The sequence below is a fragment of the Notamacropus eugenii genome, chromosome 5 (genome assembly GCF_028372415.1).
Source record: "Notamacropus eugenii isolate mMacEug1 chromosome 5, mMacEug1.pri_v2, whole genome shotgun sequence".
Lineage (NCBI taxonomy): Eukaryota > Metazoa > Chordata > Mammalia > Diprotodontia > Macropodidae > Notamacropus > Notamacropus eugenii.
This window is the reverse complement of record NC_092876.1, coordinates 367,517,114-367,534,876: the sequence shown is the minus strand read 5'-3', so window position 1 is coordinate 367,534,876 and position 17,763 is coordinate 367,517,114. Positions and strand designations below refer to the sequence as shown.

General features: G+C 36.7%; 1 protein-coding gene across 1 annotated transcript in view; it reads left to right on the top strand.

Moving 5' to 3' along the window:
* Window positions 1–17,763, top strand: part of ZPLD1 (zona pellucida like domain containing 1) — a 66,713-nt gene that overhangs the window by 13,061 nt on the left and 35,889 nt on the right. The window contains exon 2 of the mRNA XM_072614129.1: window positions 16,558–16,778. Within this exon, the coding sequence (XP_072470230.1) occupies window positions 16,558–16,778 (221 nt within the window). The remainder of the gene's footprint in view (window positions 1–16,557; window positions 16,779–17,763) is intronic.

Genomic DNA, 17,763 nt, shown 5'->3' with positions numbered 1-17,763 from the left:
TAATAGCTGACATTTATATAGCACTTTAAGATTTGCAAAGCACTGCTTGTACATTCTCTCACAACAGCTGAGGGAAGTAGGTTATTATACATATGTTGTACCTTATTCCCAACTTCATTTTACGGGAAACCAAAGTGTGGATGAACAACAACAAAAGGCATCCCAGTGGAGAAAGTATCAGGCCTGGAGTCAGGAAGACTCATCTTCCTGAGTTCAAATCTGACCTCAGACACTTATTGGTTGTGTGACCTTGGGCTTCACCCTATTTGCTTCAGTTTTTTCAGTTTTTTCATCTGTAAAATGAGTTGAAGAAGGAAATGGCAAAGCACTCCAGTATCTTTGCCAAGAAAACCCCAAATGTGGTCACAAAGAGTCAGACAGGACTAAAAAAACAACAATAATAAAGTATGGAAAAACTACATAACTTCCTGTAGTCTCACAACTAGAAGATGTCAGAAGTAGTATTTGAACCTAGGCTTCATGGTCTTTAAGCCTAACACTTTTTCCATAGACAATATCATGTTTCCTCTTATATGACAATGGGTCCCAGACAAGATCCTTATAAATCTATCACTCCCAGAAAAACAAAAACAGCAAACAAAAACAAAAATAACTCAAAATTGAAGCCCTACTGAGAGTAGATTCTTGGTAGTATATCACATATACCATGTTTTATCAGACAAACTTTTTTTGACATATAACTGTGATTGTATTAGTAGGAATACTTTCTCTACTTTCTATCTACCTGATAATTCCTCCATGCTTTATAGCTGGTTTTGTGAGAGATTATGGCCAAAAATTATTCATAATATTGTGGTCAAACTCGAATGTTGATCATCTTTGAACTTACCAGGGTGGGTGGTATCCATTGCTGGATACTTCTACTCCAAATCATGGAAGGGCCTATCAGAACTACATGTGCATTGGCCTAGCCATTGAGAATTCAGGGTCATCTCCTACCACTCAAAGGAGTTTAGTGGAGGATTTGATAAAATAGGGCATTAGGACCTGACTTGTGTTTTCTTCTGTTTAGAGAATTCCTTGATGAGGAACTTCCTCTACCAATATCAAATTGGGACCTTCTCTGTAGTGCCTGAGGTCAGATAGTCAGTATTTGTCAGAGATAGGATTTGAACTTGGTTCTTCTGGAATTCTTTCCTTCCTCATCTTTGCTTTCTGGTTTTCTTGGCTTCCTTCAAGTTTCAGTTATAATTCCAGTTTCTAGAAGAATTCTTTCCACATTCCTCCTAATACTATCATCTTCCATTTGTTGATTACCTCCAATTTATCCTGTATATATTTTCTTTGTACATAGTTACTTGCATGTTGTCTTCTCCTAATGACTGTGAGCTCCTTGAGATCATAGACTATATTTTGTCTTTTTCTTAAACTTTAGTATCTAGCACAGTGCCTGGCACATAGAAGGGACTTACTGTTTGTTGACTTTAATAGACATAAACTGCCATCCATGGGAAAAAACTTAAGTTCAAAAGATCAATATTTGTTCAAATGTAAATTGTTTCAAGTGCTTTAATTTTGACTTCGGGAGACTTCAAGCTATGCTACTCTAATGGGAGATCCCAGACTCACAGAATATTAAGCTAGAAGAGACTCCAGAGGTTATCTAGTCCAAAAGTCCTTTCTACAACAATCCCAAGAAATGGTTGTCCATACTCTGCTTAGATATTTTAATGAGGTGGAACCCACAATATCCAAAAATAGTCTACTCCACATTAGGTTGCTCTAATAGAGATTTTTTTTAAACTTATGGCTTCCCTCAACCTATTTCTTTGTAACTTTCACACATTGCTTCTCATTCTGCCTTCTGATGGCAAGCAGAACCAGTCTAATACTATTTCCACATATTATTGATCTTCATAGTCATATTCATGTACTTAAATACAGCAATCACATACTCTCAACTCTTCACGTCTTTATTCTAAATGCCCCTAATTCCTTCAGTTAATTCTAATGTCATATTATTTAGTCATCTCACCATCTCTTTATACTTTATAGTTCATTTATGTCTTTTATAAAGTTAGGTGACTAGAAGCAAACATAATTTCTCAAATGTGGTTTGACCAAGACAAAGTGTAACTAAATTTATTTCCCTAAAAGAAAACATTATGCCTTGTATGATATGCCCTAGTTACGGATAATGTTAGCTTTTTTGCCTTATAGCAATATTGACTTATACTAAACTTGTATTTCCTTAACTCCCCACCCAGATCTTCTTTACAGGAAATGTTCAAACATATAAAACTTTACATTTATTCCTATTGAATTTAATTATGCATTATCATCTTATCTTTCTAATTTTAAGATCTGTTTGGATCTATTTCATTTTATATAATATTCTAAGATTTGTTCATATGAAAATTTGATACCTATGTTCTCATTTTAGTCAATAATAAAAATATTGAACAATAGAGAGATAAGCATAGATCCCTCAGGTACACTTCTAGAGAACGTCTCTTTAATTTGCCATTGACCTATTAAATGATGACTTTTTAGGCTGGATAATTTAAGTAGCTCCAAATCCATCAAACTATACTATCATCTAGTCCACATTTTTCTTTTATCCACCTGAACAGCATAATATCTCAAATGCTTTGCTGAAATGTAAGGGTACCATATCTAAATAATGTCCCTACTAATAGTCTTGTTATCTTGCCAAAAAATGAGATTGTCTGATATAACTTGTTCTGCATGAAACCATGCTTGTTTTTAGTGATTGTTACTTCTTTAAATGTTCATAAACCATCATAATAGTATATTCTAGGATTTTGCTAGGAATAGAAGCCAAGATTATTGGTCAATAGTTTGTAGACTTTATTTTTGTTTTGAAAAACTGGGCCTGACTACCTCCAAATCTTCATCACCTTTACCATCTTCCAAAGTCTTTTGAAGATTACTGAGGACTCAGTAGTCCTATTTGGCAGTTATCTTAGTATTCTGCTATGTAATTCAACTCAACCTGGTGACTATAACTCATTGATAGTGATTAGATTCTGCCTGACCTCTTTGTTAAACATTCCCTGTTAGTCTTTTTGTGTGTGTATGTGCATGTGTGCACACGCTCAATCTTTTTAACTACAAAGAATACAAAAATTACTTAGAATTGATTAGTTCATCCTTTACAGCTTTTTAATGTTATCATCATTCCATCTACTCCAAAGAGTTGAGCTGCCTTTTTATCTTTCAGCTACAAAGCTTTCTAAAAGAGAAATCCCCTTTTGTGTATCTTAATTTCATCGCCATCCTTGCCTCACTCTCAGCATTAGCAGCTACTGACAATTATTTTCTTTCTGATATAATTCTTGCAAGAACTCTTCTATATACTCTCAGTTATTTGTCTTTGCTTCCATATTCTCTCTGTGTCTTTATAAAATCCCATTTTGTTCATGAGTAGTGAACTAGTCCAGCCATTCTGGACAACAATTTGGAACTGTGCCCATAGGGTTATACAAAACTATGTATATCCTTTGACCCAGAAATATCACTACTAGGTCTGTCTCACCTGAAGCATATTAGATTCTGCTCCAGCCCTTTATTTTAACTCTCTGTACATCTTTCTGTTTCAAGTGTGTCCCTTTTAAACAACATGTTGTTAGATTCTGGTTTCTAATTCATTTTGCTATCTGCTTCCATTTTATGGTTGAGCTCATCCCATTCACATTAACAGTTACGATTACTGTGTATTTCCCTTCATTCCATTTTCTTTTGTTTTTTTTCTCTCTCTTTTTATCCTCCTCAAAAATCTGCTTCCTTTAATCAGACTTCCTTTTGATCATCCACTCCCTCTTTCTTTTATCTCCTTCCCCTCCTATTTCCTTATTGGTAAGTTACATTTTTATACACAATTGAATGTGTATCTATCTTCCTTCCTTGGAACAATTCTAATGAGACGAAGGTTCAAACACTGACCACCACCTTCCCTTTCATTTCCCCCTCCATTGTAAAAGCTCTTCCTGATATGTCTCTTTTATATGTGAAACATTTCCCCTATCTCTTCCTTCTCCCTTTTCCCAATGCATCCCTCTTTCTCTCCCCTTCATTTTAGCGAAATCATTACAACATAAATGATACACATTCATGTCCTCTGTCAATCTAATTTCTTTTTAACTGCCCTAATAATGATAAATTCTTAGGAGTCACATGTATTCTCCTTCCATATAAGAATGCAAGCAGTTTAACTTACTTCTCTTGAATCTTGTGTTTGAAATTTCTAATAGTCTATTCAGCTCTGGTGTTTTCATCAGGAATGCTTGAAAATCCTCTATTTCATTATTTACCTATCTCCTTCCCTTCCCTGCCAAAGGACTATATTGATTCTTTCGGAGTAGGTTTTTCTTTGTTGTAATTCTAGCTCCTTTGCCATCCAGAGTATCATATGCCAAATCCTCTACTTCTTTAGTGTGGAAGCCATTAAACCTTGTGGAATTTTGACTGTGACTCCACAATATCTGAATTACTTCTTTCTGGCTGTATTTTCTCTTGAAGTATTTTATTAAGTATTATGTTAAGTGTTTTACTTCTATTGAAGTATTTTCTTTTTGATCTTTGAGCTCTGGAATTTGGTTATAATATCCTTGAGAGTTTTCATCTTGGGATCACTTTCAGGAGGTAATCGGTAGACTCTTTTGATTTCTATTTTACCCTCTAGATCTAATATATTGGGAGGTAGTTTTCCTTGATAATTTCTTGAAATATGTTATCTAGGCTCTTTCTTTGATCATGGCTTTCAGGTAGTCCAATAATTCTTAAATTATCTCTCCTTGATCTGTTTTCCAGGTCAGTTGTTTTTCCAATGAGATATTTCACATTTTATCCTATTTTTTCATTCTTTGGACTCTGTTGTTTCTTGGCCATTTCTGTTTTGTTAAAGTTCTTTTCTTTAGTGAAATGAAATGCATTTCTGTACTCACCTGTCTATATATGTATTTTTCTTCCTTTTGACCAGTTCAGATTAGAGTAAGGTTCAAGTGTTGACTGCTTACCCTACCCGCCTCCTTGTTTGTAGAGATGTCTACTTGTGTATGCTGAATGTGAGATAATTTTTCACGTTCTTTCTTTCTCTTTTCCTCCAATGTATTTCTTCCTCTTTTTTCCTCTTTTTCCATTTTTTTCTTGAGATCATTAGGATATAAGAAAACCATTCCTAGACCTTATCTGATTGGATTCCTTCTATGTATCATGACAGGATTTGGAGAGGATGGTTGGGGGGGGGGGCATATGCCTTATCTCCCCCATTCGAATATAAGCAGTTTATCCTTGTTTGGTCCTTTATCATTATTTGTGTTTACCTTTTTATGTTTTTTTAAAATTCCTACCTTTGAACTTCAGAGTTTATGTAATAGCTCTGTTCTTTTCTTCAGAAATGTTTGGAAGTCCTCTATTTTATAAAAAATCAGTTTCCCCCCTATAGCATCATACTTAGTTTTTCTGGTTAAGATATTCTTAGTTGTAAGCCCATATCCTATACCTCCTGAAATATCTATCATATTACAACTTCTCTGCTCCTTTATAGTGTGACTACTAAATCGTGTGTGATCTTGACTATAGTACCATGGTACGTGATTTTTTTCTTTCTGGTTATTTGCAGTATTTTTTTCTTTTACCTGTAAGCTCTGGATTTTGACTATGATGATCCTGGGAGTTGTCATTTTGAGACTACTTTTAGAAGATGAGCAGTAGATTCTTTCTGTTTCTTACTTTGCCCTTTCATTCTAAGTGATTGGAATTTTCTTTCAAGATTTCTTAAAATATAATGTCTAGACTTTTGGTTTTGGTCATGGCAATATTTCTATTTGCTACATTCTTATTTTCACAGTTTGTTCCTTGGGTGAGGTTTTGTATCTCTTGTGCCAAGCTGTTGATTTCCTTTCCAATTCTTTCTTTCATTGCTCTTATTTATTTTCCATTTTCCCTCTCAAGCACTCTCATTTGTAAAAAATCAAAAACAAAAACACCCTTTTTTAACTCTTAAAAGAAAAAGAAAAACAAAACAAAAAAACCCTTCTTGATTCAACTCTTCCAGCAAATCTAGTTGAGTTTATGCCCACGGTATGTTTTCCTCTGAGACATTACTTGTAGATATTTTAGTCATTCCTTTCTCTTGCATTTGTGTGTTGAATGGGCCTATTAACATAATAACTCATTACTGTGAAATTGTTTTTGTTGTTGTTTGCTCATTGTTTCAGGCAACTTGTTGACTAGTTTTGATGTTAAGGCTAGGCTCTGCCACACTTAAAGACAGAAGGTCTGAATTGGTCCTGTTGTGACTTTCTTTGGCTTTCCAGTGCTGCATTACTGGGATCTCAGGACAGTCTGGGGACTCGCAAATTTGCAGGGCTTCTTGAGGGGTCTGATCTAGGACAAAGTCTAATTGCTGCCCCCCTGGTTTGAGCTTTGCAAGTTCTTGTTGAGGGTTTCCATTTTTTGCAAGATGAGACTGCTGTTGACTCTGTCCCTTTCAGTACTACTGGGTCAGTGACAGAAATTTAGGTCTCATTTGGTCTGGACTTCCTACTCTAATTACTCCTTTGAAGGCTGAGCTAGATGCTGGAAATAAGATTTTGCTATGGACCTGGAGTCTGAATCACAGTGCTGCTGCTGTTATTGGCTTTTAAACTTCCTCCTTTCTTTATACACCACCTGGGACCTCCCTAACTGTGGATGCCACTCCCTGACCAGGTCCTTTCTCTTACGAGGGTCTATAACCAGGAACTGAGCAGTATGTAATGGAGCTACCAGTTCACACCTGTTCCTGTTACAGTGCCCTGGTATGGATCTAGGAGTCCCTCGATTTAGATCTGGGTCCTTCTCTTGCCCTAGCGCATAACCTCTTTCTATCCATGTTTTTAGCTCAACTTGTCTTCTGATCTCCTTCTCTGTCTCCCTAAGCTGAGGTGGGCTGGACAAATGACTCACTGTGATTTTTTTTTTTCTGAATTTTCCTATCAGGATTTGGTTTTGTGCATTTTCTAGATTGGTTTGGAGGAGTTTGTGGGGAAGAGCTATTGCATTGCTTCCTATCACTCTGTCATCTTTCTCTCTTTCTTCTTTGTTACAAATTCTATATGGAATGGTCCCTTGCCTTCAAGGTTCCTGTCATTTCTGCTTCAACAACCAACTCCTCATTGTTGCTCAGATGACATCCAGAATAGAAGTCTTCTGTTCTACTTCTTCTTTTTTTTTTTGAGGCAATTGAGGTTAAGTGATTTGCCCAAGGTCATACAACTAGTAAGTGTCAGAGGCTGGATTTGAACTCCAGACCTCCTGACTCCATCACCTAGTTGTATCATTTGAATGATGAAATTATCAATCAGACAATTCACAAATTTATCAACTGTTCTGCTTTGGAAGGAAATACACAGAGACAACATACAGAAAGAAATAGAGCATCAGCAGTTGTAGGGAGAATTGATGTTCTTCATAATGTAATATTTCCATGTAATGAAATGATTCCATGTCATTTGTGTTATTTATCAAATTCTTCTTCATCTAATTCCCTTTGCTGTCCAGGTCAATGGCATATCCTCACAACAGTATCACTCTCTCCCGCCCCCCACCAATATATAAAGATATATACCGTATATATATCTTTACCCTATATGTTCTCTGAACTTTCTCTCACAAGTACATTTTTCCTAATATGCAATGCTGCTCCCCTTTTATCTATTCTTTTCCTTTTGAATGAGAGACAGATTTCCAGTGCAAAATTCTTGAATCCTATCCTACCAAATCTCATTAATTAACCCATGAGATCATATTTGCCTTCTATTAGGGATTTTTAATTCATCCTGTTAATTATCTATGAATTTTATATAGACATCTAAGACCATGCACTTTTTTATTTTCTCTTCTTGGATATTTTATCTCTAGTCCTTTTTTCTGCTATCCTTTTTCCTATCTTATATCCACTATTTTCTGTTGTAGTAGACGTCTTTTATATAAGCAGTTTTTTCCTCTTTCCTTCATTTTCAGTTTAAAACCCTTTTGATTAGATTTTCTGGTAAATTTTTTTAAACTAGTTCTTATAAGCACAATCCTTCCCTTTGCCATGAGTTCATTATGCCTGCATTTTAAACAATAGTTCATTAATACAAATCCTGTTTACAGGTATCTTCTAAGGCCCCTTTTCACTTTAAATCTGCCTTTCTCTTCTTAATCTTCTACTTTCAATTGGCATAATCTTCTACAAACATGTGAATCAATATCTCCAGTGACCAGATGCACACTGATATTTCTAACCTATCCTGTTTATGTGGGATAGTTCCCTTCTTTTCTTTTGTTCAGTTGATGTGAATAGGGAACTTTTTCAAATAGCTGACTAGGCGTACATTTCTTTACTGGATTGATCAATAATGTTTTAGGCAGCTAAGTGGCATAGTGGAAAGAATGTGTACCTTGGAATCAGGAAGACCTGAATTCAAATCATGACTCAAACACTTGCAAGCTATATATAATAATTTAATGTTTTCATATGACTGGAGGAAAGTCACTTAAGCTTTTTGTCAGTCAGTCAGTCAACAAACATTTATTAAGTTCCCACTCTGTGCCAGGAACTGTGCTAAGTGTTGGGGATACAACAGAGGCAAAAAAAAAGGCTTTGCCCTCAAGGAGCTCACAATCTGATAAGTGGGACAACAAGTATAGGAATATATACAAATGAACTATATGCAAGATAAGCAGGAAATAATTAAAAGAAGGAAGGCAGTACAATTAAGAGGTGCTGGGAATGGTTTCTTGTAAAAGATGGGATTTTAACTGGGAATTAAAGTCAGGAAAGCCAGTGGACAGAGATGAGAGAGTCCAGGCATGGGGGACAGCCAGAGAAAATGCCCAGAGCTGAGGAATGGAGTGTCTTATTCATGGGACAACCAGAGATCAGTGTCAGAGGATCAAAGAGTATATGTTTGGGAGTGAGGTTTAAGAAGACAGGAAAGGTAGTAGGAAGAGGCTTTGTTATGAAGGGCTTTGAATGCAAAACAGAGAATTTTTGTATTTGTTTCTGGAAGCAATACAGAACCACTGGAGTTTATTGAGATTGTGTGTGTGTGTGTGTGTGTGTGTGTGTGTGTGTGTGTGTGGTAGTGGGAGGTGCTATGTGTGACATGATCAGACCTGCATTTTAGGAAAATCATTCTGTTGGTTAAATTGAGGGTGGACTTGGAGTGGGGAGAGATTTGAGTTAGGCAGACCCACCATCAGGCTATTGGAGTAATTCAGGTATGTGGTGATGAGGTCCTGACACCTGCAGAGTCAGAGGAGAGAAGGGAGAGTGTATTCAAGAGATGTTTCAAAGGTAAAATCAGTAGACATTGGTGACAATTTGAATATAGGGTGTGAGAGACAGTGTGGAGTCAAGTATGACACCTGGGCTGTGAGACTGAGGTGCTGGGAAGATAGTATTTGACATTTACTAGGGTAGTTAGGAGGGGGTGAGAATTTAAGTGTAAAAATAATGAGTTCTATTTTGGATATATTGAGTTTAAAATGGGTATTGGATATCCAGTTTGAGATATCTGAAAGGCCACTAGAGATGTGAGTTTGGAGGTCAACAAAGATTTGGGGCATGAAAGGAAGATCTGAGAATCATCAGCATAAAGATGGTAATAAATTCCATGGAAGCTGATGAGATCATCAAATGAAGTAGCATAAAGAGAGAAAAGAAGAGGACCCAAGACAGAATCCTGTATCTCAGTTTCTTCATAATGGGCATAATTCAGATGGGCATAATTACAGCATGTACCTCACAAGGTTATTGTGAGACACGAAAGAAGGTAACATGTAAAGCCCTTTGCAAACCTTAAAACATTGTACAAATACTAGCTTTTTATTATTGCTGAGATCCTACTATGTGCATTAATTGCTCCTGTGCCTATGTGCAAAGTGTTATAACAGGTATTTTGGGCAGGATACAGAAAGCATATACAAAGTGATTTCTACATTCAAGGAACATTCAATGCTCTTCTATTAGTTTTTTTTAAAACTAATTTATGCACATAGGCAATCTCTGGGTATTTTCTTCTGTCTTTCTGTGGAAGAGCATATTGCTGGGTTCTCTCTCTCTCTCTCTCCCTTAAATAGTATTTTATTTTTTTCCAATTACACATAAAGATAATTTTTAATGCTCATTTTAAAATAAGATTTTGGGCTCCAATTTTTTTCTCCCTCTTACCTTTCCTTTCCTCCTCCCTAAGGCAGTAAGCAATTTTATATAGGTTATATATGTACATTCATGTAAAACACATTTCTGTATGAAAGAAACAACAAAAGGAAAAATAAGAAAAAATAAAGAAAGTGAAAATAGTATGATTCATTCTGCATTTAGACTCCATCAGTTTTTTTCTCTGTATGTGAATAGTATTGTCTATCATGAATCTTTAGGAAATGCCTTGGATCATTGCATTGTTGAGGATAGCTAAGTCATTTATAGTTGATCATCCCATATTAGTGTTACTATGGCAATGTTCTCCTGGTTCTACTCACTTCACTCACAATCAGTTCATATATGTCTTTCTAGGTTTTTCTGAAATCCTCCTGCTCATAACATGATAGTATTTGACATTACATTTATATATCACAGCCATTACCCAATAGGTGGATATCCTCTCAATTTCCAATTCTTGGTCACCACAAAATGAGCTGCTATAAATATTTTAGTACATGTGAGTCCTTTCCCCCTTTTTATGATCTCTTTGGGATATAGACCTATCAGTAGTATTGCTGGATTAAAGGATATGCACAATTTTATAGCCCTTAGGGCATAGTGTCAAATTGTTCTCCAGAATGGTTAGATCAATTTACAACTTCATTAAAAATGCATTAGTGTCATATTTTCCCACATCTTCTTCAAGATTTATCATTTACCCTTTCTATCATATTAGCCAATTTGATAGGAGTGAGGTGGTACATCAAAGTTGTTATATATTTTTTCCTAATCAGTAATGATTTAGAGCATTTTTTTATATGACTATAGATATTGCTGGATTCTCATGGATTCACTAAGCCAATTCTCCCTTTGAGTCTTGGGAAACATCTTTGCAAAGGGCATCCTTGTGAAGGGTAAGGAAAGTCCTTCCCTTTCCCCTTCCTCATTACTTGTCCCAGAGTCTAGTTTATGCAGTGACAATGAGAAAAAGCTTTCTCTAAGTCTATATCCTCTGTGGCTACTGGCCTCTTCACTGAGTGCCTCCGAGAGACAAGGAAGTAATATAAACATTTGTCCTAGGAATATATCTGGGACATGTATTTAGATCCTTCAAGAGGTGTGTGTGTGTGTGTGTGTGTGTGTGTGTGTGTGTGTGTGTGTGTGTGTGTGTGTGTGTTAACTTGGGATTTAAAAAAATAATTTGTTATTTTTTTACTCTTACAATCTGGAAGCAGAATGACAAGGTAGTGTTCCCCCCCCTCCCCCTTATTTCCTTGTGTAAGAAATTTTCCTATCTCTCGTCTCTAGAGAGAGTCAGATTATACCTGTTAATCTGGACCAGGCACATTTGGGGTATTCAGTGTTCTCTGAATGAATGATTTGAATATAGATAAAAGAATTGTTGTATGAAAAACTCCCGATCTCCCCCAAAACAACAAAAACTAAACATTTTTGTTTCTAGCTGTACTCAAGTCAAGTTTATGTTTTGCTTTGTTAGTTTTCTGTTTAAAGGCTAAAGTCTGGCAAATTGTCTGTAAGGAAAATACATGTATTGCTATTTTGGCTGCTAGTCTATAACCTCTGCTTATACTTGTCTCCTATTTAAAAGACACTCAAGAATTTCAAAAACAGAGCACTTAAAAGAAACATTGAACTACTAAATTTTTTGATGTTTCCATCCCTTTGCCCTCATTACACAGTTTAATATTTTAGTATTACTCAAAGGAATATCACAATTCAGGCCAAACCTTGGAAATAAACAAGCTCATATAATTTAATTGCTGAGAGCTCCTGTGATTCAGTAACTCTAAAGCTAACTTCTCTACCTCTGGCAAAAGAACAAAATCTAGCCCTTTGGAAAGTCTTTCTTTTTATGAGCACTGCAAGGGGTAAAACTGTGCTTGGATGGCTACCCTGTGCATCTACCACCAGAAAAAGATTTGACTGTATAAGGGCCTGAAAAGGGTTTAGCAATTTCAGGGAGTCTGGAGGTGAACAGTTTTCTATTTCTTACTTTGTTGAAAAACCATCATTTGATCTCACGCTTTCAAATGTGATCAGCTCCTGGTCTGTTAGGTTTCTTTCCAGAGGAGATAATTCTTCAATGATACAGCAGAAAATGGCAGATCATCAAGAATACAGATGGCTTACCATTAGTTAAGGAATCCTGGATGTCAATTTAGACTAATTATCTCCCCCTCATTTTGGAGGAGAAGCTGAGATAATGCTGCCCCCACTCTCGTCCTCATCACCCTTCACCTGGACATTTGCAAAGGCTTGCTGACTGATCTTCCTGCCTTAAACCTCACATCTCTCTAGTTCATCTTCCATCAAGCTGTCAAATTCCTAAAGTACAGGTCTGACCATGTCCTGTCCCTCCACCTCTCTCTCCCAATAAAAAAATTATCTTCAGAATCAAACTTAACCTCCTGTTTGATTTTTAGTATGGGATCCCTTTCAGGAGGTGAACGGTGGATTCTTTCGATGACTATTTTGAGCTCTGGATCTAGCCCTTCTGGGCAGTTTTCCTTGATGATTTCTAGGAAGATGTTGTCCAGACTCTTTTTCTCATTGTGGCTTTCTGGCAGGCCAATAATTCTTAAATTTTCTCTCCTGGATCTATTTTCCAGGTCAGTTATTTTTCTAATTAGATATTTTACATTTTCTTCTATCTTTTCATTCTTTAGATTTTGTTTGACTGATTCTTCTGTCTCATAGAGTCATTAGTTTCTACTTGTCCAGTTCTAATCTTTATCAAATTGTTTTCTTCAGTTAACTTTTGCATCTCCTTTTCCATCTGTCCAATTTTTCCTTTTAAGGAGTTATTTACTCCAGTTAATTTTTGTACTTCCTTTTCCATTTGTTCAATTTTCCTTTTCAAAGAGATGTTCTCATCAGTGAATTTTTTTCTTATACTTTAAAATCATTGGCCAATTTTTTTCCTATTTCCTTCTTCAGCTGTTCCAGGAGAGCTGTTTGTGCATATGAGCAGCTCATAGAACCTTCTGAAGTTTCAGATGGAAGTACAGTCTCACCATCACTGATCTCTTTGGTATTTGTGTTTTGGTCTTTGTAACCATAGAAAGATTCTATGGATTTTTTGCCCTTCTTTTGATTTTTCTTGTTCATGATGATGATTGTGTGTTGTGGCTTCTGGTTCTTTCAGTTAGAAGCTGCAGAACTTGATGTTGAGCTGACTTGTGTGAAAAAGCTAAGAGTGAGGTTAGCTCGTTAAGAGTGGGGCAGGGGTGGTCTGGTCATGGGAGATCTCCTCAGCTGAACTGAGGCAAAGGCAAGCTCAGGGGATGGTGATCACAGCTGCCCTATTGTCTTCCCATTTCCCCTGGAGTGCTGAGGCACACCTAGATCCTAGTGTGAGTTTCCACCCCTCCTGGGGCTCCTCTCCTGGTGCTAAGGCTTGCCTGGGTCCTAGTGTGATTTTCCTCTGCCCTGGGGCCCCTTTCCTTCCAGTTTGCCTCTGTGACAGTAGGAGGACTGCCCCTTAGCTATTTTCCTAGCCTCAGGTGTTATGAGACTATTTGCCCCCTCTACTGTTCCTGCTGATCCAGGATTTTCCTGGGGAAATATTTTACGGTTCTTTCAAGGTCATCAAGGGGGGAGGAGAGAGCATTTACTGATCACTCTGCCATCCTGGCTCCTGGAAGTTCAAGTAGGTGACTTACAGACGTTTAATCCTGGGGCTGAAAGTCTCAGGAGCTGCTGCAGCTGATATCTGGTGCCCAGTGGCTGTCACTTGCTTGGCTCTGCTGGTCTCTCACCCTGGGCTGCCAGTCTGTCAAGTTCTGCCTGCTGCTGTCTCAGGTTTCCCAGGGCCCTCTCACTCAGCTGTGCTGGACTTGCTGCGCTGTGCGCTGTGGGCTCACCCCCATGGAACAGATCCTTCCTGTGGACCTTCCAGTCTGTCCTGGGCTTTGAATCTGCCACAGTATGTCTCCTGTTGGATTCTGCACCTCCAAAATTTGGTCAGATTCTCCTTTCAGAGGTATCTGAAGGAGTTTGTCTAAGAGCTTAGGTGAGTAGTTGCTCTCACTCAGTCAGCTTGGTTCTGCCCCTCTGTTTGATTTTTTAAAGCCAGCTAGTTGGTGTAGTGGATAGATTGCTGGGCCTGAGTTCAAATCCAGTCTAAAATATATACTAGCTGTGTGACCCTTGCACAAGTCACTTAGCATCTATTTGCCTTAGTTTTCTCCTATGTAAAATGGGGATAATAATAGCATTTACCTCCTTGGGTTGTTGTGAGAATCAAATAAGATAATATTTGTAACGCACTTTGCAAATCTTAAAGAACCATATAAATGCTGGTTACTGTTATATTTATTACTATTTGATTCAGTGTATGTTGTAGTATTTATGAAAAGCTTCATGGGAGTAGAAAGGAGTTTATATTGCCTGGTAATTTCTTGAACTTCAGCATTTATTCATAACTGATCTCCATTTCAAAGACATAGGGGAAATGAAGTACAGAGTTGAACCCTAATAAAGGTCAAGCCAATAAAAATAAATAAAACCCTTTTTCTAATGAAGAAAATGGACCCTTGGAGAAAGAAGGGAAGAGGCATTTCCCCCCTCTTTGGACCTCTTCAGTTGTCTGATGGATGAAGAAAGCAAATGAGAAGTCTTGAAAGGAGTCTAATTTGATCTGGCTTATTTCAGAGACCACTGTGGGCTTCAGAAACATAACTATCCATGACAACTCATACAGAACTGGGCAGAATATACCTTATAGAATTATACCCAACTCATGTGTGTGTGTATGTGTGTGTGTGCATGCATGGTCATATTTATCACTGACATTTACATAATGTGTGTAGGCTTGCAAAATATTCTGCATATATTATTTAAGTTGAGTCTTTAAACTATGTGGTATTGAAACCCTCAATTTACAGATGATGATACTGAGGATCAAATAGGTCACACCCCTATAGGTAAAACCATTGTTTGAAGTGGGACTTGAACTCAGATGTTACTGACTACAAGTTCAGTTGTTCCATGTACTAAACCATGCTGCCTCTCATGCATCCATTGAAGTAGTTGGGTAACAACAGTGCATAGTGTTAAGACTTGGAGTCAGGAAGATGTAAGTTAAAATCCTGCCTCAGACACTTACTTAACTGTGTGACCTTGGGTAAGACAATTAACTTCTCGGTGCCTCCGTTTCTTTATTATAAAATGAGGATAATGAAAGCACTTATCTCATAGAGTTGTGAAGCTAAAATGAACAAAGTGCTTTGCAAACCTTAAAGCTGGCACTTGAAAAAAAAGTCAATTATTATGATTGTGGTATTTGACATACTTTATTTCTAATGTGTATCCCCATGAACAAAGTGAAATAAAGATCTGAAGAATTATGTAGTGAGTTTCATCAGTACAAATAAACAGATGATATAAGTAATTTGAGTTTCCTAGGTCAGTTACTTCTCAAGAACTTGAATTGCTCACTCAATTTTCTATCTCAGTGTACTTTTGCAGAGATAATGAGAAATTGCATTTCCAAATTTGGTAGCTGGTTTTTCAGCTTTTCGTGAAATGTCAATCTGACCTATTGGATATTTTGGAAGGAGCCATATTTTATCAGGGAAGGTATTCCTTTCTCTGATATATGTTGTAATTTCTCTATATCTTTTCCTTCTGTGAGATTCTTGTTTGGGTTTTCCCATGAATTCTCCATAGAAAATACCTTCTTATTATTTTCATAACTTGGGAGTATTAATGTAGCATTCAGGCTTTTTTTTTTCTCTTGTTCTTACTTACTAGCCAAACTTCAGGTCTAGCCTCTGTCTCTAGAAGACATAGCTGGATATAAATATGACTATATCTTTATGTCTATGTGTTGTTTTCAGAATTTACATAGGGAGAGATAAATTAACAGAGGAACAGACTGGTTTAATGGGCTGCTTTAGCTGCATTTCACACTATGCAACATAATAACCATGTATTATTCATCCACTTTACTTTTCCAGTTTGGATGGTTAGACCAATTTTTTAAAAAATTCATCTGGAATTCATTGAGGTTTTATAGTATTCTGGGACTTGACATATTTTATACATTGTCATCAGTGATCAAATGAGATCGTACTTGTAAAATGCTGAGCATAGTGCCTGACACATGGGAAGTACTATATAAAATGTTAGCTATTATTTTTTATTGTTGTTATTATTATCCACAAGTAGGAGTATTTGGAAAAATTTAATAGCAGTGGGGAATCCTTTCATTTCTACCCTGTACAGGAGACCTTTCAATATGGGGAGTTAGATGAATAATGTGAAAATTAATTGAATATGTCTAAAAGTTGAGTATATAAATAACATTAAAAGCTCCGATAGTGTTTTGAAATATGCACAGTTTTACATTTCCATTTCATATACTTTCATTTCAGCTGAAAGAGACATAAGTGTCTACTGTGGAGTACAGGCCATTACAATGAAGATTAATTTTTGCACAGTCCTTTTTTCGGGTTATTCTGAAACAGATCTGGCACTGAATGGAAAGCATGGGGATTCTCACTGCAGAGGGTTTGTAAATAACAATACCTTCCCAGCAGTGGTCATTTTCATCATCAACCTCAGCACCTTGGAGGGCTGTGGAAACAATCTAGTGGTAAGATTTGTCTAATATTACGTCATGTCCAGAGCTCAAGCTTACTTCTTCTATTTTTGTTGAAAGGGAATAAGAAGCTCCACCTGTTTTACAGAAAATGTTCCCACACAATTAAACAAATCATTTCCCTTTGCCCATTTTAGACCTCCTTCCCAAACGCATAATCTCTGGTTGTACTAGTTAATAAACCATGGTATATACAACTTGGCACAAGCAGATTTGGTTATATTACCTGAGGCCATATTTATTTGCCCGGTGTATGGCAGAACCACACCATCTTTCTTTATCGTCTTGTAGTAATCATTCTCAACCTGCTGATCTGACAGTCTGTCACACAGACAAAATTTATTGCAACATTGATAATACTGGGATAGCCACTAACTAGGGTTTCTGAGAATCCTTATTCAGAAAGACAAGTTAGAGGAAATATATGAAACTTTCATGACATTGAATTTGAAAAGTCAAACTTTGCCCCTTTAGTGGATACCATCTACATATGAAATATATTTGAATATTGAAATGGAATTATCTCTTGATAATTTAGAACAGTTTCAGTAATTTTTAAAGGCCTCAACCATTCAGATAATTATTTCAACTCTCCTTTTGAATGTGTCTATTCAGTCTCAAGGTAAGTGAAAGGAAAAACAGGGAGCTGTGAAAGCAATGTCTACTCAGGAAAATACTGATGATCAATAGGTAATCTGACTTATTTGGGGAGGAAAGAAAGCTTTGGTCCAGAATTCCCTAATTTCCCTTATTTTACAAATATCTCTGAAAATTTTGATGTAGTTTCAAGCTTTTTTCTTTCTTTCTGAATTGCATTCCTATAGATTTGTACTTTTGGATGAACTTCTATTATTATGTGAATGTAAGTGTGGATGTGTGTGTGTGTGTGTGTGTGTGTGTGTGTGTGTGTGTGTGTGAGAGAGAGAGAGAGAGAGAGAGAGAGAGAAAGAGAGAGAAACAGTCCAGGAGAGATGAGAAG